The following is a 13,262-nucleotide window of genomic DNA, read 5'->3' as shown; positions in this document are numbered from 1 at the left end:
AGAATTTATTTTTCTGAAAAGATTTTACTTGTAATCCCTACATTTTAACACAAACATCTGTACTTTATACTCTCACATTTTGAAAACAGGCCTGTTTTACTGCATGTAAAGAGAATTAGTGGTTATTTTTAGTTTGTGTTATTGTGTGCCCCTTTCCCGACATCAAGGCATGGTTCAACTTAAATGAATGGGACAGTAATACTTAGAAAAAGTGTATCCATAAGCATATATCATGCACGACAGACAAAACAAGAGCAAAAACAAGACAAATGATGTAAAAGATTTAAAAAGATCTAACAAGACAAAACAGATGTGACAAAACACAAGACAAAAAACAGGTAACAAGAAGAGAAAGTGTAAAAGATGAAAAAGGAAAAATATATAACAAGATGGAAAAACAACATAAGACAAATAAGATGTATCAAAACAAAAAATGTCAAAGATGTAACAAGACGAAAAAGACATAAGATGACAAAAGAAACAGAACAAGATCAAAAATGATGTAACAAGATGAAAGGCATAAGACAAAAAAAGACAAAAAAAAATGTTACAAGACTTGAGACAAGGTAATGACGTAACTAGACAAAAAAAAGAAGAAAACAATGTAAAAGATGTAACAAGACTTTCGAAAAGACGAAACAAGAACAGAAATGACACAACATGATGAAAAACACATAGCTACACGAAAATACATAACAAGACCAAAAACTAGATGTAACAAGATGTTACAAGGTTAAAGAGACGACAAACAATGCGACAGGACTAAAAATGATGAAATAAGACAAAAAAACATAACAGTGAACTATGCCAAGTCTGTTAAAATAAGAGCATTAAACTCCCTCCAGCTGCACCTGTGTCCTTTAATTTAAACAATTCATCACCTAATTCCACAGTTCAGGAAAAAAACTTCTAGAGCTCTACTAGAAAACTTACTTTTCAATCAATAATCAAGCAGTCAGATGTAAACAGATGGAGTGTTGATGATCCTTTGTGTGTTTCTTGGTGATGTAGTCGTGTGATGTGAGTAGTTGGTGTCTTTCTTCTGTTATGACTGGTCAGCTTGTCCCGCTGGATCTCATACACAGGAGTGTAGGAGGGCCGCAGAGTGTAATACTGCATACTAAATACACACACACACACACACACACACACACACACACACACACGCACACACACAGCTAGTTATGGAAAAAATGACAGCACAAGGACACTTTGTTACAGACATTGTTTATTGCTACCATGGTGTCATTTCTTGAAGCTGGAGTGTCCAGATTGAAGGAATGGAGCTGAGGAGGAGATGGTGAAAGCTGACTGGAGCCTGGCGAGCACACAGTGAAACAACCGTTATGTGACAGGTCAGAACCACCATGAGAAGTGGAAGTGGCCTATCAGGTTATAATTTTTTTGGGTGGAAAAAATATACTGACTATGCTGACTAGAGTAGTGAGCACTTTAGTAGTGAGCTGTGTGGACACTTCGACAGCATGCAAATGACTACATGAGAGCTGTAGAGCCACTAGATGGCATTAGAGAGACTGCCATGGTTTCCACACTGGCTTCAACGTCTCCTTTGTTTGAGATACTGGTCATATTGGTGATTAGCTGCTGGATGCCTGACAGTACTAACAGTGGCATCGGTGGTAGCTTGGAATCAAAGTGCATGTATTTATTTAAGCAAATATGACTTTGGAGGCTCCTGTGGACAAAAGCTGCAGTGTTTCTATAGTAATAATGACAAAATAAGAATTCAAAAACAATATTATCAAAATAAAACTCTCCACTTGCTTCTTTTTTAACTGGCTAACGCACTACTGGCCTATGTAGTTCATATGGAGGTGTTACAGGTATCGGGCTGCAGTACCCATGAACAGCTATATGTGTGTCCTGGAATACAGGAAATAATGGTGAGGCAGGGAGTCGTGGCTTGGCTGTACTGAATCCTCTGTAGTTATATTTATTTACAATTCACATTCACCAGACATTCATCTTAAACTGTTTACATTTGTCCTTTTACCCAGTATTTAATACTGTTGCGCATATTCCATCTTTTTTAGACATATTTCCATGTTCATAAAACTTCAAATAAATCTCCAAATCTCAAAACATCTCAAACAACATATTTCTACATTCATTTATCCAAATACGTTTGGCCATTTTTGCATCTTAAATGCACTGACACACACTTAAGTATCTTCTGGACTTCTGCTCAACAGTATTAAGGTAAGGTAAGGTAATTTATTTTTTTCAGTGTCATGCACCAAAAGGTGCCCAGCCCTCATGGGCTTATAAGACACTACATACAACAAACACAAAACAAGTCAGGAGCAAACACCAAGATACAAAGAGAGCGAAAGAAACAAGGTCCTACATGACAAACTCAAATCAAATACTGAGGTCTCAGACCTGCTTACTAGAATTATATCACAAACCTTGAGCATATCTAAGACACATCACTATCTTTTAATACATCAAATAAAGAGTGACCTTGTGCGCTGCTGATAGGCATTTAACACAAATTGAGCTAAAAGAAACACATTGTCTGTAAACAGGTATTTAAGTCTACATTCATCAGACATGGAGAATAAATCCAAACAATCATCAGACATTTTAAGAAAAAGCCTGTGTCTAAAATTATGATACGATGGACAACAGAACAAAAAGTGCATTTCATTTTTAATCTCACCCAAATTACACGAACAACACTTTCTATTTTCTTCAGAAATTGAATGGAATCGACCAGTTTCCACTGCCAGAGGCAAAATACCACATCTCAGCTGGGCACAAACAGACCTCTGTGTTCTAGTCAGGTTAAGGGTGACATAGTGCTCAGGGCGATAAATACATTTAATCATACTATACATTCTCAATTTTGGTTTACACAGAACTTCTTCTGACCATTTCTGTTTATGATTTTCAAATATAATTGTTTTAATTTGACTGACACTACAAGATAATTTATTTCTGAAAATATGTTGAAGACCTACTTTATCAAATATTTTTGCAATCTCTTTTGTCCAGAAATGTTTATTTAAAAGGTCCCAACAAAAAACTTGTTTTGTAAGTCTATTATCGGACATATTAATTAATCTATTCCATAATCACACCATGTCACCCTTATGCCGCACTTCACATGGCTCCCATCCCATGTCACCACATACAGCAAGTTTTTAAAAATGAAATACACTTGTATATTTTAACAGATAACAATCACAAATTGTACACACTTAAACTACCAACCATGGTTAAACATATCAACATTTACTCTTAAAACTACATCTAACAGTTTAGGAACACCATTTAAAATAATATGTACCTTTAAACATGTCAAATAATATACACAGAGCCAGTTCAACGCATTAAAAGTGGCATACAAAATGGAGACGTGTGGCCCAAGCTAACAAAACGAATGAGCGAGTGCACCGCCATTACGGCTACTCATGGCAAACAGTATCTTCACTAAAATGAAATTAACCAATTTCACCGGTCATTTAACTCTTCTACTTAAACTTATCATTATACATCGACATTTTCTTACAAGCTACAGCACTTTATGTAAGGTTTAGACACATTACTAACATGTAATACAGGAAATAATGGTGAGGCAGGGAGACGTGTTTTGGCTCTACTGAATCCTCTCCAGCAGAGCAATGGTCATGGCCATAGACTCTGGTGTAAGCAACGGTCTCGCACTGCCACCTACTGTCATAAAGCTGCCACTGCAAGTTATTTACTCTGACTTCAGGTTACTTTTTCAAAACAATGAATATAGTATTTTCCAAATAAAATAAAGTGCAGACCGAATCTCCAAATATATGCAATAAATAAAACACAATAAAACAAAAATTAATTACATCCACACAAATGTGATCACACTTAATTGAGACTGTTTTATAACAAGTTAGAAACCCCTTGTTGTAGGTTTATGTGTAAAAAAAAAAAAAAAAGTAGTTAGCTATAGATTGTTGTACAGAATATTAGCTAGCTAGTTAGGTTACATTTGCTACATTTAGGGGTCAATTGGTGTCATTTTATGTCTAACTTTAGTTCCATGTTTCAAGGTTACTCCTTCTTGTCCCAGAAATAAAAAAAAAGATAAATAAACTGGATATTTTACCTTTGTGAAAATACCAAAGCAATATTGCTTTTTGAGGGTAAGCTACCTCTGGCAAAATAATATTATATCCCAGCTACTTGTTAGTAAGCATTCTTCTGATTTGTACTGTGCAAATCATGTATTTAGATCCTACAGACTGAGATGGAATTAGTACTAGAACCCCCGCCCCCCCCCAAAAAAAAAAAAAAATCCTCACAGGCATGCCGACTGGTGACTTCTCTCAGCTGCTCCACATGACGTGTAAAACAAGTCATAATGCAAACATTGCATCTGTGAATTTGCACTGTGTTGCTTTGTTGTTATTATTTGCCATTAATATTTCCTTCTGTCATTGTACAGTAAGTTTACAGTTATGTTGCCCACACAGGGTGTGTATACAGTGTGTATCTATAATGTTTGGTGTTTTGTATTTCTTCATTCTACCTCACTCTGTTTCTATACATATGTTTTTCAGTTCTAGTCTTATTTATTTCTTGAATGAATGGGATAAATCAATACAAAACTTTGTCAAGTCATATTACTGACTAGATCTCTGGTTTCTGTCTACAAAAAGGCAATGTTAATGAATTATGACGCCAAGTCTCCTTTAGGAACGTGTGTCTTAAAGCTGAGATTAAGTTTTGACCTGCTTTAGCACGTACAAAGTCCATCTGAGCTATTTCAATAATGTTTTGAAGTCCATGTACACAGCTAGTTTCATTTTCCGGGAAAGCCACTGTGGTGGAGAGAGAGAGAGAGAGGGAGAGAGTTTAATTTCCTTGGAAATCAGTGAGGCGGAGACAGAAGAGAGAGAGGAGGGGAGAGAGAGGGAGGAATTACTGGCACACACAAGCACAGACGTTCTGGGATCTGGAGGAAAAGCTCAAGAAACACACAGACAGATTTTGTTTCTCAAAGTCAGGTTCGGCTTGTGTTTATTTCTCTACAACAAGATGGGCTTAAGATCAAATGAAGGTGGGTGTCTTTACTTGTGTTTGGGCACATATGCAGGATTTTAACACTGAGCTGAACCAAAACCCAAGAATTCACATGAACACGTTTACTGTTTGACCACAGACTCCAGCTCTCAGGTTATTGAAGACCTGAGGATTGTCCTGCTGGGGAAGACTGGATCAGGAAAGAGTGCAACAGGGAACACCATCCTGGGGAAAAAAGTTTTTACAACAGAGATTTCTGCATCTTCTGTGTCACAGACTTGTAAAAAAGCGGGTGGCCACTTTGATGAAAGAACTGTGAGCGTCATCGACACCCCTGGGGTCTTTGACACATCGATCATGGAGGTCCAGCTGAAAAGTGAAATCGAGAAATGTATGAGTCTGTCTGACCCAGGACCCCATGTATTCCTGCTGGTGGTCCGACTGGATGTCCGGTTCACAGAGGAGGAGAAGAACGCCATCAAGTGGATCAAGCACAACTTTGGCGAGGAGGCCTCTAAGTATACACTGGTGCTTTTCACTAGAGGAGATGAGCTGAAGGAAAAGTCCATCGAGACTTCTTTAAAACAAAGTTCTGAGCTCAGGGAGCTCATCAGTGGCTGTACAGGGAGGTACGCTGTGTTTGACAACACATGCATGGAAAATCGTACTCAGGTTGCTGATCTGTTTGAAAAGATAGATGAGATAGTGCTGTTAAATGGCAGCCATTATACCAGCAGCATGTACGAAGAGGCTCAGAGAAAGCTGAAGTCAAAGGAATGGTGGAGCAAGTGGGGAAACACTATGAACACTTTAAGTAATCAGTTTCTTGTGGCAGCAACAGTCACAGCTGCCCCTGTAGCTGGTGCTGCTGTAGTGGCAGAGGAAGCAGCAGCTTTATCAGTAAAACCGATGTTAATGCTCGCAGGTGCAGGGATTTCTAAAGCTGTCGGGAGGTGGATGAACCCTAAAACATGACACAGTTAAGTTATGTAAAGCCATGACCCTTCAAGAAACCTTATGAAGTAATTCCATTTTTTTGCTGTTTCACGTTTGACTTTTGTTGCATTTCTTCAACTTATTAATGTACATTCATTGTTAGTCACAGCCAGGGGTGGAAGCATTAATTAAAAGCAGAAAATGTGAGTTCATGATGTCTAAAAAGACAATGTTAGTGTGTTGGGCGTATGTGTGTGTGTGTGTGTGTGGGGGGGGGGGGGCGGGGAATAATAGTTTATACTATATTGACCCTTGACAATAGTAAAAATGCATCACAATGAATAAGACAAATTAAAGTTTCTTTAAATCATAATTGAGTACTAAGTAGAATTTGAATTAATATCCCGTCCATTTACCTGCATATTTGTAGCCAATAAGGTGATCTGATCACAGTCAGGCCAGTGAAAACCAGGACACATGGATGATAAACTAAACACTGCAGCAGCACAGGTTTAGAGTAAGGATATGAACTGATTAATCACCATTTAGAATATAACCAATTAAAAATGAATTCATGTATATTTAGTCTAAAAATGGCTGTAATTGCACCTCATTTTACATAGTTTTTTTAGTGGCAGAGCCACTAGTTGAATAAACCTAAAATGAGAAAAAAAAAACATGACAGAGCAAAACAGAAAAAAAAGAAAATGAGAAAAAATAATCAAAACATGTTTTTTATCTTATAGATTATTAATGATTCATTGAGGAAAATGCACAAAATTTGCAACGCTAGTTTGGGGAGGTGACTGTGACCACTGATCAGAACAGAGAAGGAGCTGGGAGGAATTTAGACTGAAGAAAGATAATAGAAACATAAATGGACAAAAAGTAACTTAATACGTTTTACTTTTACTTAAGTAGTTTTCTAATACCAGTACCACTACTTGTAATTGAGTGATATTTTATTAATGTAACAGTATTTGTACTTGAGTACAGATTTTCAGTGCTCTTTCCACCGCTTGCCTGCTTTGAACAATAAATGAACCTATTATGACAAATCTTGAAGCTGTACACTACTATCCTGAATATCATTTTGTCATTTTTTTGTTTGATTTTGTAAAAATAAAATTAAAAAAAATGTGGTAACAACCTTAAAACGTGTTCTCTGATGTTTCTTTTTCTTTTTTCTTTCTTTTTAATTCTGTATTACATGGAAAACCCACTTATGAATCCCTACAGAAGCTTCCAGGGCTCCACACTGTTGCTGGTTGGAGAGAAACGCAGTCATGAGAAGAAGTTACCAAAATTACACCATGGTTATTAGTTCAAGATAAAAAGCCCATATATTTTTCTATACTTTAATATTTGATCACATAAACAACAGATTAATTCACATTAATACATGTATCTACACTCTGGGGGAAAAAATCCAGCTCATCAGAAATTAATATATTGATCTTCTCCTTTAACTTTAAGCAAGAAAGCTAACAAGAATATTTTCCAAACCTTTATGGGCACAAGACACATTCATAACTTACCTGTATGATGTATTATAATGCATGCATAATAAGAAATATATTATATCTTGTAACACCATTATGAGAATGACTGTAATACCTGATAGGTCTGTTTTACATGAAAGGACATAAAGTTTTCTGCTCATCATGGTGCCCTCATGTCATCATTATGTAAAGTGATTATAGCTGCCAAAATGCCTTCATGATGGCTCAGAGTTTGATTCAAGTAAAGGGAACATACTGACCGATCACAGCTGATCCTGGAAACCACGCCTGCATTCAACCACTTGGTGATTAAAGACAGATATTTATAGATCTCAAACAGAGAAAACTGGCTCTGCGGGAAAACATTTACAGCATAACATCAGGAAAATACCTTCCTGTATGCAACTCATACTGTTATTATCTCTCCGTCACACTCACCTCTTTTCAAAGAGATGGTGTTGATTAGTCACAGAAACTGGGAGGATGTTGTTTATAAAAACAACAACCAAAGATGCTGAATTTGCCTAAATGTCTTTTTTTTAACTTAAGATGCACCTGACACTCTACTTAATGCATTAACTGTAATGTAAATGCAATCCAAATGCAATATCCAAATCCAATTTTAAATAAAAAAGGATTAATTGTTTAGCCATGAATTATCTTCCTGACCTATCTTCCTATCTGCTGCCGTCTGGAAAGAGATACAGAAGTATCTACACTCGTACCAGCAGACTACAGAGCAGCTTCTTCATTCAGGCTGTTAGACTCTTTCATTGAGCCTTTGTTAAGCCCCACACTCCTTAGTTACTGTTGCTACGTGTGTCGAGCTTTCTATTCTCACACTGCACATAAACACACTTTGTTTTCAAACTGAAGAGGGTGAAGCTGACTAAGCTATGCAAGCAAGAGCGTAGGAAGGAGTTTAACATTGGGGGGACACATATCAGAAACCTGACAGATCCATAAATAGTTTGAGAAGAAATATGTCATAAATTAACTTCACTGCAAAACATTCACAAAACGCTTTGTGATCTTTTACTTTCTTTCTTCTTTTTTCAAATGTTTCTTGGAAAAATAGTGTTGTGCACACCTATATTAATGCATGTATAATATATGTATGTATATGTTTTATGATCTTAAGATGTGGGCAAACTGCCCAGAAAAATCACTTCTCCCTCTTCTTCTTGAACAAAATGGCTTGAGTCTTTAAAACATAATGATTATGTCATTCCAGGGCTGTACTCTTACTTTATCAGGTGGCAGCATTGATAATACTAGCAAGCTTAATATTTCAGTAGCACAAAGACACATTTAGTAGCACACACAGGTGCACAGTTTAACATGATTTATTGGTTCATTGATTTATTTGAAGACCTCACCTCAGGCCCTGTACCATCCTGTCTTTTTCCTGTCTCCTTCGTGCTGCTGCATTGCTGCTCCTAAACATACAAAATGGCTTCAGAGATGCACGTCTACGGTACAGCTCCTGAGCATAAAGGTGGCCCATTTTAAAACAAAACGGGGAAAAAATCCTCTTATTGGTCACTATGGAGTAGCATTTCACCTTATAAATGTGCAGAAGAACACGTGTGGCGTGTTCCAGTGCAGCTGATAACCTAATTATAACCTAACCCAAACCCTTATGGTACTGTAGAAATAATTAAATTATTATTAAAAAAAACTTCTTCTCATGATAAAATTGTTTGTGTTTAAAAAGTAATAACAGGCTAATACATATTTCACTAATCAGTTTAAGACCTGACCTGAGCTTCCTCAGTCTCTCCACCTTTCATTGCTCCAACTGCCTCACTACTCTCTGTACTATCATTCTCCTGATAAGACATTATTGCACATAATATCTAACATAATGTCATACATGTTGATAAATGGTGGAGTATGATCAGGTGTTGTCCTTGTGTTGTATAACTGTTACTCACACTGACGTTACTCTTTTAAAAAAAAAAAAAAAAAAAAAAGCTTTAAAAAGTTTTAAAAAGTAAGTCTTGCTGATGTTTCAACCTTTTTTTGGTGGTGACATTGTGTTGGAATGAGATGACAAAACATTTTGGTGAGCGTTGACGTTACTTGGGAACACTGACAAAGTTAGTTAAATAATGGACAAGTGACCATCCCAGGATTAAGATGACTTAAGAAGACGTTATAAACAAGCCATATTCATGACAACGTTCCCTACAGACTGTTTTACCTCGTTCAAAAGACTTTCAGTCATCAGACCGTCTGCTGACACCTGCTGCTGTCTCCCGCTTCCCAAACACTCAGAGCAGGTGAGAGAGGAGGCGGGACAGTGACATGACGCTGTGTTGCGCTTTCAAAATAAAAGCACGTGAGTTAAAGATTTCAAAATCAAATCTTTTTCTCCTCCGCGGTATACTTTTTGTGTGGGACAAATGTGCCTGTCTCCAATATTGGAGGGGACACGTCCCCCCCATGATAGTTAGTAAATATCAAATCACTGGCTGCAGATTGTAAATAATCGTACTTGTGCATTATTCCTTGTTTCCTGTTTATTTTTATACTTATTTTTTCCAGTTCTACTTAAATGTAATGTCTTTGATGCATTTATACAATTTCACTGTGTCCAGCATGGAGAGCCAACAGCTGTATTTCACTGTGTAATCCTGTGTCTTCTACCTTATCATTATCATGGAATGAGATATGTCTGTGAAAAGGGGATGCAAATGAGTTATGATGCCAAGTCTCCTTTAAGTGGGTGTGTGTCACCTGCATGTGGGAGTAATGTTCTTCTTGTAACGCCTGCATGTCAACAGCTAATTTCACTTTCGTGGAAACCACTGTGGCCGAGAGAAACAAAGGGAGCAAGGAAGGAATCACTAACACAAGTACAGACATTCCATGATCTGGAAGAAGAAAGAACACACTGAGATTTTGTTCCTAAAAGTCAGGTTTGACTTTGTTTCCTGTATTTCTATCAAGACAACAAGATGGATTTAAGCTCAGCTGAAGGTGGGTAGGCACATATTCAGGCTATTTTCATTCCTTATGTGAGTTGAACCAAAACCCAAGAATTCACATGAACTTTTTGTCCACAGACTCCAGCTCTCAGGTTATTGAAGACCTGAGGATTGTCCTGCTGGGGAAGACTGGGTCAGGAAAGAGTGCAACAGGGAACACCATCCTGGGGAAAAAAGTTTTTACAACAGAAATTTCTCCATCTTCTGTGACAGAGGAATGCAAAAAAGCGACCGGTCACTTTGATGAAAGAGCTTTCAGCATCGTCGACACCCCTGGAGTCTGTGACACATCGATCATGGAGGTCCAGCTGAAAAGTGAAATCGAGAAATGTATGAGTCTGTCTGACCCAGGACCCCATGTATTCCTGCTGGTGGTCCGACTGGATGTCCGGTTCACAGAAGAGGAGAAGAACGCCGTCAAGTGGATCAAGGACAACTTTGGCGAGGAGGCCTCTAAGTATACACTGGTGCTTTTCACTAGAGGAGATGAACTCAAGGAGAAGACCACGATCAAGACTTATTTACAACAAAGTTCTGAGCTCAGGGAGCTCATCAGTGGCTGTACAGGGAGGTACGCTGTGTTTGACAACACACGCATGGAAAATCATACTCAGGTAGCTGATCTGTTTGAAAAGATAGATGAGATAGTGCTGTTAAATGGCAGCCATTATACCAGCAGCATGTACGAAGAGGCTCAGAGAAAGCTGAAGTCAAAGGAATGGTGGAGAAAGTGCGGAAACACTATGAACACTTTAAGTAATCAGTTGCTTATGGGAGCAACATTCACAGCTGCCCCTGTAGCTCGTGCTGCTGTAGTGGCAGAGGAAGCAGCAGCTTTATCAGTAAAACCGATGTTAATGCTCGCAGGTGCAGGGATTTCTAAAGCTGTCGGGAGGTGGATGAACCCTAAAAAGTAAAACAAAACCTTATTATGTAATTCCATTTATTGCTTTATCACATGAGCACAAATTCATGTTTGACTTTTGGTGTCAATATGTTATCACATTTCTTCAACTTATTCATGTATATTCACATGTTAGTCACAGCTTTCCTGCTTTGAACAATAAATAAACCTATTACGGCAAATCTTTTAAATCTTGATGCTGTACATTGTTTGATTTCATAAAAATAAAATTAAAAATGTTGCAGGAACCTCTAAAAGTGTTCTTTGATGTTTTTTTTTTTTTGTTTTTTTTTTCACAGAGAAGTAAACAAAAGCAGCTTCTCATTACTAGCTGACAACAGTGGACTTTGTCGACTGAAATGATGACTGTGCTGCAGATTTCATACTAGTTAGTGTAAGCTAATGCTCAGCTGATGCAGACTTTTTAATGTTTCCATCTGATGCATTTTATAATGAAACCCTGGTAAAAGGGTCTTAAATATGTAAAGTTACTTAACAGCTGCATGCATGCTATAATGCTATGCTAAATAACATCCCATCAAACAATGGTTGGATGGTGAAATATGATTATATGTATATGTATAGATGACAGAAATAATGTCATAGATATTAGAAAAGGAAGCACAGGGATTTCTTAACCCAACCAGCCAGACCTGCCAGTCCATGATCACTCCACGAAGACAGCTGGACTAGGAGCTTGTGTAAGCCATGGGTTTGGCAAATGTTTTGATATCTGACAAGTTTGGCAGGAAGTATTTTTACTGCAAGTATTTAGCTAGCATTAGTTAGCTGGAAGCTTAAGTTCATATCTCACATTAGAGCAGATAAAGACAAATTTGAATCCATTCCTCACAGATATGTTCTTGTGTTTTACATTTTTGAAAGACAACAGAAAAAGTAAAAAGAGTTTCGCTCGTCGTAGAGTCCCAAGTTAGACTTGCTAATCTATAACTGGACAGTTGCTGTTTGGAGGAGGAGGCCTTAGTTAGGGTCAACCCACCATGTAAAATAATTTGTTCTTATTATATCTGTATCTATTCCACCTAACCAAAAGTAACCAAAAGAGAAATACATCTTAATCTTCCTTTGCAACCCTGTGTTTTATCATGATGGATTAAATCAATAAACGTCTTAATAAATCTTATGCTGAGCAGAAGTTAAACAGGACCTATTTGGAAAAGCTGCAGCAGCTCACTTCAGTTTAGTGGTCTGCTCAGCAGAAGTTTAATAGAAACAGTTACACACATATTAAGCAGAAGTTACAGTAAGGTAAGCAGTTACAACACATTCCTAGTTGCCTTGATGTGAATGTTAGATATAAATGAGTTTTCTGTGTTAATTAAATGGCATTACTACTACTACTTACCATGAAATCAGGGACAAAGTGTGTTTTGGTTGCCTGATGGAGTTCTGCACTCTACTAAATGCACTCCTCTATTATTAGTCATTCTTTCTTTGACACATTCCCTACTCCCTTTGCAGTAATTCCCACTACTGCCCTATTTATTTGCACATTAACTTCATACTTTTTGTGCATTTATTTATTCTACTTTGTTCATTTTCATTTTCCAGTTCTATTCTAATTTCTTTGACTCATTTCTACAGTTTATTTCTATGCAACATAGAGAGGCAACAGCTGCATTTCATTGTGCAACTATGTCATGTCAATGAAAATGTACCTTGAACTTTGATTATCAATGATTGGGACATATCAATAGCAAAGTTATTCAACTCATATTTTGACTAAATCTCTGGTTTCTGTCTACAAAAAGGCGATGCTGATGAGTTCTTTAGGAATCTGTGCCAAAGCGGAGATTAGGGTGTCACTTGCTTTAGCATGAGGGAAGTTTCCATTTCAATAATGTTTTGGAGCCCATGTCAACAGCTGTCTGAAAC

The 13,262-nt window shown here is 37.4% G+C and overlaps 2 protein-coding genes across 2 annotated transcripts; both read left to right on the top strand.

The window, feature by feature from the left end:
• Positions 1-4,885: 4,885 nt before the first annotated feature.
• LOC146330513 (GTPase IMAP family member 9-like) lies at positions 4,886-6,230 on the top strand. Its single transcript, XM_084714150.1, has 2 exons — positions 4,886-5,068; positions 5,171-6,230. The coding sequence occupies exons 1-2, from the start codon at positions 5,047-5,049 to the stop codon at positions 6,004-6,006; spliced, it is 858 nt and encodes a 285-aa protein (XP_084570276.1). The 5' UTR covers positions 4,886-5,046; the 3' UTR covers positions 6,007-6,230.
• A 4,052-nt stretch (positions 6,231-10,282) lies between these two features.
• LOC146330512 (GTPase IMAP family member 4-like) lies at positions 10,283-11,565 on the top strand. The gene is made up of 2 exons (XM_084716071.1): positions 10,283-10,454; positions 10,541-11,565. Exons 1-2 carry the CDS (start codon positions 10,433-10,435, stop codon positions 11,377-11,379), a joined length of 861 nt encoding a protein of 286 aa, XP_084572197.1. The 5' UTR covers positions 10,283-10,432; the 3' UTR covers positions 11,380-11,565.
• Positions 11,566-13,262: the final 1,697 nt, after the last annotated feature.

This window comes from Lutjanus erythropterus, chromosome 3, assembly GCF_056507025.1.
Source record: "Lutjanus erythropterus isolate fLutEry1 chromosome 3, fLutEry1.hap2, whole genome shotgun sequence".
Lineage (NCBI taxonomy): Eukaryota > Metazoa > Chordata > Actinopteri > Lutjaniformes > Lutjanidae > Lutjanus > Lutjanus erythropterus.
The sequence above is the reverse complement of the archived record's forward strand: the minus strand, read 5'-3'. Positions and strand labels throughout refer to the sequence as shown.

Bases quoted from the DNA above. Each gene is read 5' to 3' on its own strand.
- LOC146330513 (XM_084714150.1), top strand. From the start codon at position 5,047: ATGGGCTTAAGATCAAATGAAG. The intron at 5,069-5,170 runs GTGGGTGTCTTT...GTTTGACCACAG, and splicing joins GGGCTTAAGATCAAATGAAG to ACTCCAGCTCTCAGGTTATT.
- LOC146330512 (XM_084716071.1), top strand. From the start codon at position 10,433: ATGGATTTAAGCTCAGCTGAAG. The intron at 10,455-10,540 runs GTGGGTAGGCAC...TTTTGTCCACAG, and splicing joins GGATTTAAGCTCAGCTGAAG to ACTCCAGCTCTCAGGTTATT.